Raw genomic sequence first — 19,439 nt, forward strand, 5'->3', positions numbered from 1 at the left:
GTTTTCAAATGTCGTCCGCACGAGATTAAAAGTCGTGTGCACGAGTTTCAAATTCGTGCGCACGATTTTTCAAGCTAGTGCGCACCAGATTAAATCTCCGGCAAACGAAAATATTATTATTTACTTGAAACTTAAGGGGCTCCTTACACAATGACATATACACGTTCCCGATAAAATACAAAAAAAAAGTAAATATAAATACAAGGGTATACAAAATGAAACAACACTATAAAAAACGAATCGCATCTCTGGACCAACCCACATAGGGAACGCCAAAAGCCAAAAACCTTAAAGCTGGATGCACATATACCGAACCACGTCAAGAGGCATACGATCAAATGGATCATATTAGTACAAAGACAAATACATTGAAAACTGTTAAGTAGATAAAATGCTACATAGAGTCAGCACAGAGATGTTCTTTCACAAAACCCTAGCTCATTATTTTTTTGCTAAGGCACTGATAACGTTTTACAAACTCTGAATAGCAGCTGCAAGCTCCTGAAAATCGTATGAGTTGAGAAATGTATACTCCATTCGCGGATGAAGTTGGTAAATCGCTGATAAGGTGAGAAAAGTTGATAATTTCAAAATTGAATCATCTCGTTTGTCATAGACTCTGGTATTGAGATGACCGCTGTAGTCAAATTCGGGATATATGTCTAAAAAATAAGGCCGAGGAAGCTGTATGACTATTAATTGGACCCAATTAGAAAAGTTTGTATTGTTAATGGAAAAAACATCTTCAATACACCTGTATGTAAAATGAAATATTATAGCTTCTTTGATCTAACCCTTACGAAAGTAAAAACGTACACATTAAGACATTTCCAAAGGAAGACCACCAGACCCCCTCTCGCTTCACTCATTTGTGGATGAATAACGCATTACATATACAAAGATATTTCCTTTTCGACAATTTACGCTCCTGAAGGTCTTATTATCTTGGATACCTAGTTACATATAGCATTGCCTCTTAAATAAAAAAAAGGTCTAAAAATGGGTAAATATTTTATTTACCCATATTTATAAACAAGTCTAAATTGAAAACAACGTTCAAACCTATGATTGCGTTGGATAAAAACCGCAATTTTTATAAGTGTGCATGCAAAACAAATTTCTGGGTAGAGGGGTCTAAATACAGCACAAACAACATTTTCCAAAAGACCAAAAAAGTGAAAAAGTATATTTTAACAAAACGCATTTGATCAGCAGGTCGAACAACAGATGTTCTTAAACCCTGCTGACTGCCATGGCGATTGCCAAATATACGGATTACCAGCTATAGCAAAATGGATCTTAATTATTAATTTAATACCAAACAGAAAACAATAAACTTGCGGAAAAGATGGTATACCGCAAACATAAGGTGCAAAAATTGGTACACCATATCCGGATTTCGACAATTAATGTCTTTTCAGTGATGTTAGGAATCGAAACGGTATTTGGAAGGCAATTTATTTTACCTCAATTTAGGATTGACTCTTGAATTTTGAAGAGTCGAAATAGGAGGAACGGATTATATAAACCCAAAGGCAAATATAATACAAGCTCAAACGAAAAAATATAAACAAGTCTAAATTGAAAACAACGTTTAAACCTATGATTGCGTTGGATAAAACCCGCAATTTTTATATGTGTGCATTTTACCCATATTTATGTATATATATATCACAAAAAAATAAAAAATAAAGCATCAATTTACGTTCTAAGTAAGTAATTACACGCTTCAACCATTACAAGTATATCAATTGGTAAAATACATGCTGTTTTCTGATCATTAAGTCTGGTCACGCCTTGTCTTTCACGATCAAAATAATGCGTTGAATGATCTTTCACGATCAATTTTGATTAAAAATCAACAAAAATATACTTTTTCAAAAATGATATGAACTTTTTCAAGTAATAACATACTTTTATTTTACTGGACTATCTGACACAATATAAAGGATTAAGTTTCAAATATATCATGATATATTAAAATGTGACCATTGTAGACACAAAACGTGATTTTTTCTTAATGATTCTCACATGATTGTGTGTCGTCTTTTGTGTTTTCTTAAAAAGTACTGCATTTTTTCTTTAACTTAGTGCACAGTATTATTAAGGAAGTTGAATCATTTTGACAGGCATAATTTTTTTTCTCTGATTTGTTCAACCTTTTGAAAATACAGCAGATTTTTCACAGATCTTGAAGTAGAATTACACTTAATTGCATTCACGATCCGATACCAGATCTTTCACGATCCGATCGCAATGCTTGACCACCATTAGTTATTCTTTCACAATCATTTCTCTCGATATACCGAATGACATCCGTGTATATACTGTACACCAGGAAAAAAGTATCGCACCACGCTGATTTTTCTCACAAACCAAAACATTATAACATATGATATTATTCATGGCCCCGCGTAAACATATATGAAATACCCCATTTTTCAAACTAATTAAAATATCGATCAATCGTAACTGCCTCATATGAGTATAACTAAATCAGAAATATATATTTTAGTTAGATTGTCCTTTTTGTTATTCACAAGACCAAAGGAATAAAACTAAAGTAAAAAGGTTAAAAAAAAAATTAACGAATCCCATTAACTACAGAGTTGAAATACCAGAGGATGTTCTGGGTTTTAAAAATGAACAATGTTTATTTGGATGTTTACACGAAGAAAAGTTCATAAGTACAGTTCGTTTTGTTTGGAAAACGAGAATATGTGTGAGTGGTTTCAATAAACCCACACGACAATGTCCAATACTGAGTGAAACCACCGTTCACTCGAATATATACGATCTGCCGATAAACTTTCTTGCTAAAACGTACATACAGCTTTCAAACTATGAAAAACGATAATCGAGAAAACCGTTTCTTATGTGAAGTAGCGATATTTTATTTTGGTAAACGAGATGTATTGTGGAAAAATCGCACAGTACACACTTCGGTATAACTTTCCATGCATAATTCTAAGTCAATGTTGTATTTATACGAGAAAATATGCATAAAGATAAAATGAAACTTATTTCCACGATCTATAATTTTGAAGTTATACAAATAATATACCAATAATGTAACGAAGGCAGTGGAAATACACTTTAAATGTGTTCGATCACATAATAAACCATAAGCATGTGAAATAGATTGTTAATTTTATATTTTATTACATGCATTCGATATTTTTTTAGTTTTGTTATTATGAAAATTAATATTGCTGTATTTTTCTCATAGAAATGCGATATTTTTTTCATATCGAAACAATTATTATATGACACAATGCATTCCATAAAAAAACTAGAAACACCATGCAGCGTTTTTTTTATGACAGGTTAGATGGAATAGGCAAATTACGATAGCTAACACTAAAGTTTCGTACATGATATCAAATAAGGAAATGGAGTATGATGGCTAATGAGACAACTATCCATCGAAGTCCAAATGACGTAGATTTAAGCAATTATAGGTCAACGTACAGCCTTCAACAATGATTGGTTGATTGATGGGTGTTGAACGCCACTTTCAGCATTATTGGCTGATAGTCCTAAAGATTAAGTTTTACTGTACGCATCACATACACTTAACATTATCAATGATCCACAAAAATGAGGTCAAGGTCAGATAAACTAAGCCAGATTGACATGTATACCTTACAATCATTCCATACACCACATAAAGTTGACCTATTGCTCTTAGTATACAAGAAACATACATATAACAGACAGCACCATAAACAACCACTGCATTACAGGCTCCCAACAAGTCAGAAACATACAGAATATGGCGTGGTGAAACATGTTTGTGAGCGCTCAACCCTACAAAATTTATTTAATGTTAAGGGGACGACCATTTGATATTCTGGGGGGGGGGGGGGGGGGGGGCAGGAGATTTTCTGCACTGTTGAAGCAAGATTTTTCATTTTCATTAAAACAAGGGACTGATTATTTATTTTCATAACTATATTAATAATATTTGAAAACATACAATTTTCAAATTCATTTTTTATTATAAATAATACATGTACAGTCAAGTCATTAATGTACCATTTAATCAGAATTAATCATCATCTCTGAAAATGAATCTTCTGAATTCCAAACTACAAAGACATGTATTGCATACATACACGGTATTAAAGTTGGGCTGTGACTAGCTTCTTTTAAAAGTATTACCAAATATATTTACGCCGAGTGGAGCGAGGCAAAAAAAATTTGAAGGGTTTTGAAGCCGCTGAAGGCCCAAAGAAAAATAGAACAAATGATGCAAAATCGTGCTTTCTGGGCGTTCCCAGACCCTAAATTCTTATTCTGAAAACGCAAGTTCTGTTTTAATAATTTTTTGACAATATTTTGGTCTCAATGCAAAATGTATAGATTCAGCGTAAGACTTAAGTTTTTATGGACAACATCAAAAGACCAATATGAAGAATAAAGTAAAAATGTAATTCACATAGTTAAGTATGTGGCTGCTGGTTTTTTTTGTTTTTTTTTGTTGTTGTTTCGGCATGCAGAATTTAAATCTTTTATACCTGTAAATTATATGGGGTTTTATTCAAATTAAGTTAAGAGGGGGCTGATTATCAGTGATATAACTATGTCAAGTAATTTTTAATAACACATTTCAATTACAACTTGATGTAGCTCTTAACTGGGATACAATTTAAAGTAGTTAAGTTGTAAAATTAGCTAAAAAGTCTTAAATAAAATAAAACTCATGATCAATTTGAAAACAAAATTACTAAATCACAAAACGAATGCAACACTAAGAGAATACAGAAGGGCAATCAATGAACAAAAGACAAATTTAAAGAAACATTGATCCCGAAAAAACAGGTGCTATATCCAAGGGAGAACAGAACTTGCTTCTTGCAAACACTCGCTGTGAAAACAATTTGATATGAAGACAAGCTTTTGGTTTTAAAATTTCCTACATAAAGGCATTTGCCCCAATGTAGTTACAGCCCTGTAATAAAAGTGAGGTAAGTGTTCCTGAGCCAATATACCTCAAGTTAAATGAAACCCATTTTCAGACATTTCAAGTATATTTAAATAATATTTATACCTTTATTATTAAAAGATTTGGGAAGTGTTTCCCGAATTTTTTTTTCAAAAAAGATAAATTTTATGAAGAATCTGGTGCCACCTCATACTTTCGAATAGCATTTATAAAATTGCTTAAAGACCTGCCGAGTTATTCATTTTCAATACATTGTAAGTCAGGTTATTTATTTTCGAACTACCACAGAACAAACCATTTATTTTTGTGATTATCAAGGCTGAGTTATTTATTTTCAAAATCCTCCTGCCCCCCCCCCCCCCCCCCCCAGAATATCAAATGGTCGTCCCCTAAGTCAATAAGACAATCAACCAATAGCCAATAACAACTACTAAATAAATCATGTTCTCCCACAATGTAGCATGACCTTGTGCAATGCCAAAATATAAGTACATAATATCAACATGATGTAGGACCATATGTTTTCAAAAATATAATTTAAAAGCAAATCATGATTAATCTTCATATAACTGAGATTCATGCTTACCATACTTCTTTCTGTTTACAAAAATTTAATACCCGACTTACAAGAGGTAATTCAACATACCGGATTATTGACGTCACACAAATTTCTTGATTTGAAACCCACTCATGATTTTTTTAAGGGTTTTTTTTTTCATGAAACATTTCTTTGAAACCATACCCACACTTAAATCAGTAAAACAAAGTTTCATTTTTGTATTGCCGAGACTAAGCAATAAAAATCTAAATCAGGCCATATGAATGTTGCAGGCAGGAATATATCAACTTGCTGTTCCTACAAAATTTCACTTTAGAAACTCTTTTAGTCCGTACAACAACAGTACAGGAAGACTGGATTTGTTAATGACCACCCATGACCGATCAACAAAATTGTTTTATGCAATGCCATTTGCAAGACAAGTTTAAGAGGGGAACATCAATTGTTAACCAAGTTGTCGGATGTCATGGCAGACAGATTCTTGCAATAAATGTTACCCATATACTGAAACGCCATAGAAAAAGACTGCAAAACTATCTTTATTTTAAAGGGTACAGTTTGAACCTATATAATTTGCCAAAACAGACTGTAACAGGTGAGCCAGAGGCAAAATCAGAAGGGACAAAACAGAACTCAAAACATACCCAACAAAACTGGTTCACGTTTCTGTCAGTAATTGAGGTGTTGGTTACAAGAAATCATTGCCTTCCACTGTGACACATCCATTTCAATGTATAATTTGAACTTTAAATTTGACATAATCAATTCATCTTAAAACTAGAGGTTCTAAAGAGTCTGTGTCACTCACCTAGGTCTATGTGCAACTTCAACAATGGACAATCTCTAACATTGAGACTAGGATAAAGTTCATGACCAAATTTTTTTTTTTTTTATCTTGTTTTGCTGATCATTTTTTCTGTTTACAGTTTCTCTTTTATATCTTCTAACTTCTTCTGCCCAAAATGCAAAAAGGGTAAAAATTTTCAGTTATCGTAATAATTCCTATAAGTAGATAAACTCATCATAGATACCAGGATTGAAATTTTGTATTTGCGCCAGACGAAAAGACTCATCAGTGACGCTCGAATAGACAGCTGACAATTTCATCTATGCTGACCTATTTGCAGATCTTGTTTTGCTAATCAGTTTTGTGTTTTTAAAGTTTCTATCTATCTATAAAAGTTTTCAACAGAAAGGGCAAAAACTCGAAAAATTGGTAAAAATTGTCTTTTAAGGGTACTAACTTCTATAAAGAGTTGACCAACATATTCAGAAATTTCAACTTATTTGTAGACCTTGTGGATCATTATTGATATTTAAAGTTTCTCGGTCTATTATAGTTCAAAACAAGCATTCTGAGAGTATTGCATGGCAATACATAGTCCCCTACCGGGTAAAAATTCATTATACTGGAACAAAATGCTTACTTGTTCTATAACTTGTCATGGTGTAAACAAAAAGAAAATATCAAGTCAATATCTTCAAGCATGACTAAAAACAATGTGGAAAACTGATTATATGAGTGAATCCAAGGACCTTAACTCTGCACAAAATTATCAGACCGAAACAAAAATTTGAACTTGATCTGTAACTTGTCATGATAAAACTATACACCAATTGTCAATCAATATCTTCAAGCATGATGAAAAAAAGTGAGGAAAACCTATTATAACACTCTAACATTAGATATGATTAATAGTTCTCTAAAATTAGATATGATGTAATACAATGTATTTCTATTTTCAAATTACAATCAAATATAATTAATAGTTCCAAATATTTTTTCTTTCATTTGTCACAAACTAATAAAGATTTGTCACTTATCTATAAAATGTCAACAACTTTTATCTACACAATGTAATGTAATGAAATATATACCTTAATAAAAATCGATTATTATCTAATTAAAGGATTTCACTTAATAAAAAAAAAAATATATATATATATATACATGCAACATTCAGAAAATTAGTTTATACAAAATAACATATAAACCTGCTACAAAATTCCCAAAAAATTTACCAAAGAATGTCTTTTAAAAAATGAGTTATCTCCCTTTGTACAGATATATGGTTTAACACAGTACTCTAACATTAGTTTATGGAGTTTTTTATGGACCAGAACTCTGGACTAAATCATCAGACCAGAATAAAATTCGAACTTGATCTATAACTTGTCATGATAAAACTATATACCAAATATCAAATCAATATCTTCAAGAACGAAGAAAAAAGTGTGGAAAACTGAGTTGCCGGACTGACGGATAGACAGACGGACAGACGGATAGATGGCAAACCTTAAGTCCCCTTTGACTTCGTCGGAAGGGGACTAATAATAGACAATCACACAAAAAATTGGAAAACAACCGGGCAATAACTACTATAAGGAGTGGACTTACAATTTCAGTCATTAGGCTTATTTGTAGATCTTGTCTTTTTGACCATTTTTGCTATTTGTAGTGCCTAAATCTATCTATTTCAGTTTTCAAGATAATAAGCAAAAATGCAAAAAAAAAAAATCATTAAAGGACAATAACTCAAATAAATAGCTGACTAACAATTTCGAACATGTTGACTTATTTGTAGATCTTGTCTTGCTGATAATTTTTGCTTGTTGAGTTTCAATATGATGTAATTTTAGTTTGAGTTATTTCCCTTGGCTGCCATTTTGGAGGGGTAAATTGGTTGATTGTCTTATTTGACTAACCATATTTTAAGAATAAGCAAGTATAGTGTCTAGTATAACAAATTGAATTTTGTGATTTATGAAGGAATTTCTGCACATTGACCTCCAAAATGGTAACAAAAGGGAATTCACTCTTGCTCAAATTGGATCAATTGAAAACTATTGTTAACAATGCCCCTTATTCAAAAATTTTATGTGTGTAAAAGAGAGACATACAAAATTTACACTATTTTATTCCAAATTTACAGAATTAAAATTTGTTTTTTTAAATAAACAAGGTTATCAAAATTTCAAAGATCAAATTCCAGTTATTGCAAACCAATTTATATTAATCTGACATACAAAGCACAAAATATAATAAATACAAATGTAAAATTTACTGAATAGCTGAAATTCCAATTTTATCATTACAAAGAGCTCAAAAATACAATTTCAAAACAAGATCAACTTAACAATATGAAATGCTTTGATTTTAACAAATGTAAGTACAGTACAACCTGACTTTAAACAAATATAAGTACAGTACAACCTGACTTTTATAACTACGAACAAAATTTAACAGATGAAACATATTTAGAGAAGAGTAAATGCACATACTTCAAAGTCACTGCATTTAACATTCATAAAAGACATTAATAAATAGCACTAAAATATAACTAAGTCATATAAAAATGGAATGTTCTATGACCTATCACAAGTCATTAAAATGAGTAATCTCCCTTGTCTATGCATCCTGGTTGTGTGCACTTCCTGTAGAGAGCTTCCTTGATCCACCAGAAATAGATCCACCTAAAATATATAAAACAAGCATTCTGAGTGTATTGCATGGTAATACATAGTCCCCTACCGGGTAAAAATTCATTATACTGGAACAAAATGCTAACTTGTTCTATAACTTGTCATGGTGTAACAAAAAGTAAATATCATGTCAATATCTTCAAGCATGACTAAAAACAGTGTGGAAAACTGATTATATTAGTGAATTTTTCAAGTCCAAGGACCATAACTCTGCACAAAATCATTAGACCGAAACAAAAATTTGAACTTGATCTGTAACTTGTCATGATAAAACTATATACCAATTATCAATCAATATCTTATACTTAGCATGATGAAAAAAACATTAGATATGATTAATAGTTCTCTAAAATTAGATATGATGTAATACAGTGTATATCTATTTTTGAAATTATAATCAAATATAATTAATAGTTCCAAATATTTTTTCTTTCATTTGTCACAAACTAATATAGATTTGTAACTTATCTATAAAATGTCAACAACTTTTATCTACACAATGTAATGTATTGAAATATATACATTAATAAAAATAGATTATTATCTAATTAAAGGATTTCTCTTCATAATTTTTTTTTATATATATATAGCATTCAGAAAATTAGTTTATACTAAATAACAAACAAACCTGCCAAAAAATTCTTCAAATAATTTAACAAAGAATGTTGTTTAAAAAGTGAGTTATCTCCCTTTGTACAGAGATATGGTTTAACATAGTACTCTAACATTAGAAATGGTCCAGAGTTATGGTCCATAACTCTGGACTAAATCATCTGACCGGAACAAAATTCAAACTTGATCTATAACTTGTCATGATAAAAATATATACCAAATATCAAATCAATATCTTCCAAGAACAAAGAAAAAAAGTATGGAAAGCTGATTTGCCGGACTGACGGATAGACAGACGGACAGATGGACGGAGTGCAAACCTAAAGTCCCCTTCCACTTCGTCGGTAGGGGACTAATAAGTTTTATCAACGATGAAACATTTTGTTATCCCTTGGTAAAGAGATTCCAAGAAGCCTATATTTGTCATCTAACTACTAATTCTGACATGACAAGGATAAATTGTCCCCAGCAATAGCAATGAGTTTGTTCTCTGACAATAATATTTGTAATTATTTCCTTGTAAAAGTTTCCTTGATTAGTCATGGTAGTAGCCATATTTGATGGCAATTCCTGTTGTCTGCTATAAACATTTAAAGGAATTCTAAACACAGCATTTACAAACAATTAAATTTGCAGCAGAGCCTTTACAGGACTTTTCTTTTTGAAATTCTCTAATGTCTTGCAAAGGAAAAATCAAAATTGTATTCCTAAAGGTGTGATGATCCACCATAATTCTAATGGGGATCATCATGGGAAAGCATTTAATTTCCTTCATTGGCGTGTAACCCAAATCTTTATTTTAATGTGTTTTCTGTCTGTGTATGTTTATCCATGTTTGTTTAAAAATATGCAACTGTTCTCTTGTTATGATTGTTATGATTTCATTACAAATGTATTTCCATTAAAACTTTTCTTTTAAATATAGTTGATCCAATATTCATTTTATACCCAGTTGATTTAGCATTCCTTTAAAAAAAAAATGCTCATTACTGAATTGGGTCTTCAATTTAAACACAGTACCTGGTACTTTTTCCCCTCTTAACTACTGATTAGTACACTTATTAATGAACTTCTATATAAAGCATTCAAAGAATACATAGAAAAGTAACTCCTACAAAAGTCTCATCAGTACACATAAAAAAGAATAAAACCTCTGCTTACTGAATCCATGTAGTGGAAACAGCCTATTATTCAACTGACATAGAGGAAACAGCCTATTATTCAACTGACATAGAGGAAACAGCATATTATTCAACTGACACAGAGGAAACAAAATAACTGTTTGCATTACACATTAAACAAATCTTTCTGTAGTAAAAGGGTCTGCTTGCAGATTTTTATCAAGTTAATATTTTGGTTTTCGTGTAATTGCTCCGATTAATTTGTTGCATGTGGTGGATTATGATATTATTATTTTTTTTTATTTATACATGAAGATGATATAATGTGAAATTAAAACAAACATATAAATGGTTAAGAATGCAGTGTAATCACATATTTAATACCATGCAGACATGAAAATGAAGAAATACATGGAATATATAATTAAAAAAGTACTTTTTGTGCATTTTGTTTTACTAACCCTATTTTTTTAGTTAATATAGCTACAATCACATCGTAAGAAAAATTTAACATTGGATTTGATTTATGTTTTGAAATCAAAATTCATGAAAAAAAACAAAGTTATTGACAAAAATGTTGGGAGAAAAAAAATTATCTGATTTGGTAACTTAAATATTTTTAACAAGAGAACATTTATTAACAATTAAAAATAGATTAAAGACTTGAATGGCTGGGTTGTGTAGAATGTTTATTAAACAATGGAGAATGCTCTATACTGAAAATTTGAATATTTAAAAAATGGCTTAGTTCCCAAAGTCTGGAAAATGAGAATAAAAATCCTCAAACAATTCCATATTAGATAGCAGCTCCATTTAGAAATCCTTAATATGACTGGGTAAGAAGATCAGCAATTAAAGTGATGTCCCCTTTTTTTGGATATTGACCAGAGTGTGTAGGGAATTTGTCATGAATTAATATGCAAAGTTCCTTCTTTTCCATCGTTCCAAAGCTTATCCATGTATACAAAAAATAAAAGATATACATAACTACCGTGAGAACTGAAACATCATTAACACAGTTTAATGAAACCTCATAATCAAATAAGCTGATTAATATGTCAGGAGTAAATCATAGTATCAGGCAATGAAGTTCTTAAGAATAATAAACTGTTGACACAGAGATATGTATCGCCTATCGGCATAAAATTCAGAAAAAGAAAATCTGATAGACAGCAACATTGCTTTTTAATTCAGTCACTGGACCATGATCTAGTGGACAGGGCCTGAAAATGGTCGACAAACTGACATGTACAGACAGTAATGTAACTTTATAGAACTTAACATTGAAAATTGCTAATGAATTCAAAGTCAATGGACCATGACAAAGGGGACAGGGCCTCAAAATAGTCATCAAACTGATATGAACTGATAGTTATGCAACTTCATACAAAATATCATTGATCTATCACAAGTAGATCCTATCAAACTAACTTAAGCAGAAGACTTAACATTGAAAATTGCTAATTAATTCAAAATCACTGGGCCATGTCCTAGGGGGAAGGGCCTCAAAATAGTCGTCAAACTGATATGTACTGATAGTAATGGGACTTCCTTCAAACTATCATTGATCTATCACCAGTAGATCCAATTAAACTAACTTAAGCAGAAAACTTATCATTAAAAATTGCTAATTAATTCAAAGTCACTGGGCCATGTCCTAGGAAGCAGGGCCTCAAAATAGTCGTCAAACGGATATGTACTGATAGTAATGCAACTTCATACAAAATATCATTGATCTATCACAAGAAGATCCTATCAAACTAACTTAAGCAGAAAGTTTAACATTGAAAATTGCTCATTAATTCAAAGTCGCTGGACCATGTCCTTAGGGGGCAAGGCCTCAAAATAGTTGTCAAACTGATATGTACTGATAGTAATCCAACTTCATAGTAAATATCAATGATCTATCACAATTAGTTCCTATCAAACTAACTTAAGCAGAAAACTTAACAACTGTTGACGCTGTTGCTGTCGTCGCCGGAAAAGCAATCCCTATGTCTCGCTTTCAGGACGAGACAAAAACTACCCTAACCTTTGACCTTTATTAGTGACCTCAAAATACATATATTTCATTATTTTCTTTCGTGAAATTGCAGGCTAAACTTATCATCTTAGACGTATCATAGTTTTGGGCAATGAAGTTCTTAAGAATAATAAACTGTTGACACAGAGATATGTCTCTCCTATCGCCATTAAATTCAGAAAAAGAAAATCTCAAGGGCATCAACATTGCTTATTAATTCAGTCACCGGACTATGATCTAGTGGGCAGGGCCTGAAAATGGTCGACAAACTAAATGTGCAGACAGTAATGTAACTTAATAGAAAAATATCGTTGTTTATCGTAAGTTGTTCCTATCAAACTAACTTAAGCAGAAAATCTTAACATTGAAAATTAGAAATGAATTCAAAGTCACTGGACCATGTCCAAGGGGGCAAGGCCTCAAAATAGTCGTCAAACTGATATGAACTGATAGTAATGCACATTTATACAAAATATCATTGATCTATCACAAGTAGATCCTATCAAACTAACTTAAACAGAAAACCTAACATTGAAAATTGCTAATTAATTCAAAGTCACTGGACCATGTCCTAGGGGGAAGGGCCTCAAAATAGTTGTCAAACTGATATGCACATATAGTAATACAACTTCATACAAAATATCATTGATCTATATCTTATCAAACTAACTTAAGCAGTAAACTTAACATTGAAAATTGCTTATCAATTCAAAGTAACTGGACCATGACTTAGGGGGTAGAGCCTCGAAATAGTCATCAAACTGATATGTACTGATAGTAATGCAACTTCATAGTAAATATCAATGATCTATCACAAGTAGTTCCTATCAAACTAACTTAAGCAGAAAACTTAGCAACTGTTGACGCCAAAGCCGTCGCCGTTGTCGCCGGAAAAGCAATCCCTATGTCTCACTTTTTGCGACTTTCGTCGCAAGCGGGACAAAAACTGCCCCAACCTATGACCTTTATTATAAATACATGTAGTGCATTATTTTTCTTTTGTGAAATTGCAGGCTAAACATATCATCTTAGACATATCATAGTTTTGGGCAATGAAGTTCTTGAGAATAATAAACTCTTATCACAGAGATATGTCTCGCCTTTTTGTAATTTTGATTATGCAAATGTTGAAATTAAAATAGCAATACTTTAGCATGTAAGTTATGCAAATATTCAAAGTCGATGAACCATGACTGAGGTACATGGCTAAACAATCTCCATGGAAATGAGATGTGCCAATGCTAATACAACTGCATACCAAATACCATTGACTTATTATAAGTCATCCTTTTAAACAAACCTTAACACAAACATTGACTTGTAAACTATGTAAAAGTTTCAAAGTCAATGAACCATGAAGAGAGGGTGGGGCTATATAATCTCCATGGAAACGATACTTGCAAATGCCAATAAATTTGCATACCAAATATCATTGACTTAACATTAGCTGTTCATCTTAAACTGATCTAATCACAAACTAATACATGTAATTTAAGCAAAGGTTTCAAAGTCGATAGACCATGACTGAGGGGGCGGGGCCAAATATTCTCCAAGGAAATGTGATGTGCTAATGCTTATACAACTGAATACCAAGTAACATTGGCCTACCACTAATGGTTCCCCTTGAACTGACCTAATCACACACTAATACATGTTAACTAAGCAAAATTTTCAAGGTCAATAGACCATGACTAAGGGCGCGGAGCCAAATAATCTCCATGGATATGAGATATGCCAATGCTAATACAACTGCATACCAAATATCATTGACCTACCACCAGTGGTTCCCCATAAACTGACCTAATCACAAACTAATACATGTAAACTAAGCAAAAGTTTCAAAGTCAATAGACCATGACTGAGGGGGCAGGGCCAAATAATCTCCATGGAAATGAGATGTGCCAATGCTAATACAACTGCATACCAAATATGATTGACCTACCACATGTGATTCACCATAAACTAGACCTAATCACAAACTAATACATTGTTGACACCGCCGCCGCCGCAACCGCCGACAACAGCATCCTTATGTCTCGCTCTTTGACTCCGTCAAGGCGAGACAAAAATTGTCCTAACCTATGACTTTCATCAGTGACCTCAAAATACATGTAATTCATTATTTTCTTCAGTGAAATTGCAGGCTAGTCAAATCTTCTGTGATGCATCATAGTTTGCACACATTAATCAGTATCAGTCTTTATTTTTTAATGCTGTGTTTTGTATACTGTTGATTGTCTTTTTTCATTTTTTGCCATGGTGTTGTCAGTTTGTTTTAGACTTGGTTTTCAATGTCCCTTTAATCTGGTATCTTTCAGTTCTCTTTTATCAGTATTATTTTATTAAGTTATTATTTTTTTTTATTACCATAGATTTCTTACTACATTATTCATTGAACAAATTGTTTACTACCACCCTGGCTGAATAAGCATTCCTATGTCTTGAATTCTGTGAATTCTTCCAAACAAAAAGGTATTTTGGTCTGCTATTTGCCTAACATTAATTAATATTGTGTTTTTCATATACATATAAGTGATGACAAAATAAGTTAATAGTAATAATCAATCAGAAAAAAGGAAATTAAACTTCAAAATTAAAAATAAAAAGTGAACTTTAAACTGTTACACTGAGCACCATTTCATTCAGTTTTACCTTTAAATCCATCTAAAAATCTATGATTTTTGCCAAGCAATTATATTTCATGTAGACTAGTTTTGGTTTAATACAGATTAATACAAAAGTGGGTCTTTTGTCAGAGGGTAAGTTAGAAAGTTATAAAACAAAAAAGGTTTCAAAATAATGTGAGTAAATTCAGCATTTCATTATCTAAAGAACTATTGGCAGTTTCTTTTTTGTGCACAAAAATGAATATAATATTAAAGCTAAAGTTGAATATCTATTATTTGGAATGTTTTAAGTTGGTGTTGTAACAACATTTTGGAAATATTATCATTGATGCTTTATTATCTGTAAAGGCGATTGTTTTTTATAAAATTTTGAAGAAGAAAAAAAGGTCTCTCAACAAAATGATGCTCAATATTAATAGATATTACCTAAGAAGTGATAGGATAAAAACACCAGATACACAAACCTACAACAATTCAACAAACTTACCAACATTACGGTCCTAACAAATAAATACACCAGTTAGGCAATAGTAATAAATAGCTGTGCCATTAGCACATGATACGCCCGTCGCTTTTTCAAAGAATAAAGTTCAATAACTTCATAAAGTCATATCAGAAATTTATAAAAAAAACTGAAGGGAGGTTATTTTAATAGATGTAAACCACTCACCAAAGTTTCATGAAAACTGCTCAAAGCACAATGAGTTATTGTTTGAAAACTGGAAAATCACCCCCTTTTTATGAATAAAATCCCATAACTTGGAAACGTAAAATCTAAAATTTATAAAAAAATGGAAAGGGAGCTTATATCAATAGATATAAACAATTCACCAAAGTTTCATGAAAACTGCTCAAAGCATTTTTGATTTATTGGCCGAATACTGGAAAATCTCCTTTTTTTAATGAATAAAACCCCATAACTTGGAAATGTAAAATCTAAAATTCATTAAAATCAAAAGGGAGCTCACATAAAAAGATATAAGCAATTCACCAAAGTTTCTTGCAAATTGGTGATAGCGTTTTTGAGTTATTGTCAGAAAACTGGAAAATCCCCCCTTTTTTAATGAATAAAACCCCAGAACTCGGAAACTTAAAATCTAAAATTTATAAAAATCGAAAGGGAGCTCACATCAATAGATATAAACAATTCACCAAAGTTTCATGCAAATTGGTTAAAGCGTTTTTGAGAATCTGTCTGACATGTTGACGACGGAACAGACGGACATACAACGGTATACCATAATACATCCAGTAAACGTGCGTATAAAAACTTATTAAAATTAGGGTCCTTAGCAAATACTTAAACAGACCTGGTATGTACAGTACAAATTAATTATTATGGAACTAACAAATAAACAATCAGCCAGTAGAACATACTTATTACGATCATGATCCTAAAAGATAAATAAACAGAATAGACAATAGTTAAAAATGACTTTATTGATTAAGGTCCTACCAAATAAATGACCAGTCAGGCAATGTTACAAAGTAGTAAGAGCCCTATCTGGCCAGGAATTCTAAGTCTCTTGATTCAAGTGCTGCAAGTTAATGAATATAAAACATGTAAATGATAAATAGAACTACTTTTGTCCAGCTTTTCTTATAAAAAAAAGCCTTGAGATTTAAACCCCAAATATGCCAAAAATAAAGATTTTGGTGAAGGTTGACAAAATGGTCTTGATATCAATTAGGCCTAGGAATCATAGAGCACAGTTTCGACAAACTAAATAAACAAGTTAACAAAGGGTATGAAAACTGGATTCCAGTTAACAAAGGGTCTGATTTTGACAGGTTTCATTGTTTTTATGTAATTTCATGTTCCTTACCAGACTTTCCAGCAGAACTTGGTCTTGGTCCTGACTCAGAGTACTGTGGCTGTGGAGGTAGACTACCAACTGATCCTCTGCTGGTGGGCCTCCTTGAACTATCTGGGGTCCTGAGATGTGGTGTTCCTGGATTAGATGGTGTGCCTTCCCTTCCATGTGGAGTTCTAAGAATCCTTGGCTTGGATCCAAAGGCTTGTTTGTATTCTGGGTGTCTAAAGGGAGATAAATTAATGTACAAAACTTTGAAAATGAATAAATAATATTTACCAAAGTGTAAAGAACAGATTGATGCAAGAAAGTGATGGATATTAGATACTCCACAGATAAGTGTGTCTGCAAGACTAAGATTAATATCTGTATGGAAAATTGACAGATAATTCCGCTCAAACCGGTGCTAGGGCTGTCTTAAACTTGCAGTGAGGTGCGAGTTTTTTGGCTCCGTGTTGAAGGCCTCACTGTGACTTTGAGATGAAGAACAGCAATAAAAGTGCTGTTCCTTTGCTTTTTGTGTTTTTTGCTGTGCACATACTGGTTTTGTGTCATGGATGTATACCTCATATCCTTTCTTTTCTATTAGATGACAACAAATACTAAAAGTCAGAATGTACCACACCCTTCATAGATAATCTTTTATTAAAGTTCTTTGGTTGAACTTAGAAATTAAGAGCAATAATTTCGAACACAAAGGAGAGAATAGGACTGATCTATAAAATTCAGTGTGGAGGATCTCTACACTTAACTTTAAATATTGGTGGTGATTTCTCCTGGATAATTCTATGTGACTATAAGTACTATGAATATAATAGACTTGAAATGAACTTACTCAGCAATACTTGGTGCTTTCAAAGAACTTTTACTTCCTGTTGACCTTTGACTGCTCTTACTAGTTGGCCTGCCATATTCTGTTCCTATAAAAGTTAAAATGTTTATCAGCTATATACAAAAAGTGAATCTACTGTTAAGTTCAAACAAGATTAGCCCATACAAAAAAAATCTTGTTTAATGTGTATTCCTGTGTTTATAATATTATACAGTGTCATGCAATAGAAGTTCCTTCGTAATACAAGTTCCAAGTTGAAGAAATATTCTGTAATATTATTTTCACTGGAACAAATATTACAGAATTTGTCCCTTGCGGAATAAAGGGTATATAATATTTGTTCCAACAGGAACAGATATTATGGCATTGTTTATAACAAAGTTTCCAGGGGGAACTTCTGTTAGGCGGAACAAATATACCTTGACATGGACAGTGTATTACTTCAGTTTCGTACACCTTTCTAATTTATTTCACCATGTTTTATGCATAGAATAGCCACTAGTTGGATGAAATTACACAGTAAAATAATTTAGGTCATGAATATTGAGGTAAAGCATGGATTTGGTCCAGTTGAAAAAACTCAAAAATGAGTATGTCTAAAGCTGTCAAAGAAAGACATCATAAACATAAAATTGTTAATATTTTTAAGTTAGAGCTGATGAAGTTTTCTATACTTTTGATATAATTTGTCCCAAAAGTAGTACACTTCACTGTAAAAATTTATTGAGAAAGTGAATGTGCCATTTTTTTAAATTTAGGTATTGTGTAAAAGAAATGCACTGTGAAATGGCTGTGTTCTCAAGCCTTATGTCATATCTCAATTTAAACCTAGCACATGCTTACATTATACTTCCTGGTTGAAAACCTTAAAATTGTATGCAAATTTCTTACTAGCTGTGTCTCTCTGACTATCTTGTGTATTGGGTCGACTCCCACTTCTTGTTGGTGGTCTCATTACACTACTCTGGGATGGAGGTCGGCTGGCCACCACAGGTGTCATTGGCCTAAATAGTAAATATTAACAATAAGAATTGGAACTCAAACAAGAGCTTAAAAAAGTGATTAATTTTACATAAAAACACAAGAAACTGAAATCCATTCTGGTAAGCTGCATTCTGTCTTGAAATAAACCTATATTCAGACAGAATCAGAGGGAAACTGTCACCTCATATTATCAAACACAATATCGTTTATAGCAATGACTGCAAAAATTAGCCTATGATGGCAACTTTCAAAAAGGCAAAAACACAAGTCTTTGAAAAATGGTATGCAAGTTTCTCCTAAGGTTGGACATCTTAATAAAGGACTTTCCATTTTGAATTTTCCTTGGAGTTCAGTAATTTTGTTATTTTACTTTCTGCTATGTTTTGCTCGGCTGTTAATCTTTGTAAATACACTTGAACTCCTTTCTTTCATTTAA

The 19,439-nt window shown here is 32.0% G+C and overlaps 1 protein-coding gene across 1 annotated transcript; it reads right to left on the bottom strand.

Annotated features, from left to right (window-relative positions):
- Nucleotides 1-8,671: 8,671 nt before the first annotated feature.
- Nucleotides 8,672-19,017, bottom strand: LOC127721360 (lisH domain-containing protein ARMC9-like). Its single transcript, XM_052228118.1, has 4 exons — nt 18,911-19,017; nt 18,023-18,107; nt 17,200-17,411; nt 8,672-8,981 (listed from the first exon to the last, which is right to left on the bottom strand). Exons 1-4 carry the CDS (start codon nt 18,972-18,974, stop codon nt 8,917-8,919), a joined length of 426 nt encoding a protein of 141 aa, XP_052084078.1. The 5' UTR covers nt 18,975-19,017; the 3' UTR covers nt 8,672-8,916.
- Between the last annotated feature and the right edge of the window lie 422 nt (nt 19,018-19,439).

Source organism: Mytilus californianus, unplaced genomic scaffold, assembly GCF_021869535.1.
Source record: "Mytilus californianus isolate M0D057914Y unplaced genomic scaffold, xbMytCali1.0.p SCAF_12, whole genome shotgun sequence".
NCBI classification, from domain to species: domain Eukaryota; kingdom Metazoa; phylum Mollusca; class Bivalvia; order Mytilida; family Mytilidae; genus Mytilus; species Mytilus californianus.

Excerpts from the sequence above, each read along its gene's own strand:
- LOC127721360 (XM_052228118.1), bottom strand. The coding sequence starts at position 18,974 with ATGAGACCACCAACAAGAAGTGGGAGTCGACCCAATACACAAGATAGT. Across the intron at positions 18,108-18,910 it reads TAGTCAGAGAGACACAGCTA|GAACAGAATATGGCAGGCCA; the intron begins GTAAGAAATTTG and ends TAACTTTTATAG. Across the intron at positions 17,412-18,022 it reads AAAGCACCAAGTATTGCTGA|ACACCCAGAATACAAACAAG; the intron begins GTAAGTTCATTT and ends ATCTCCCTTTAG.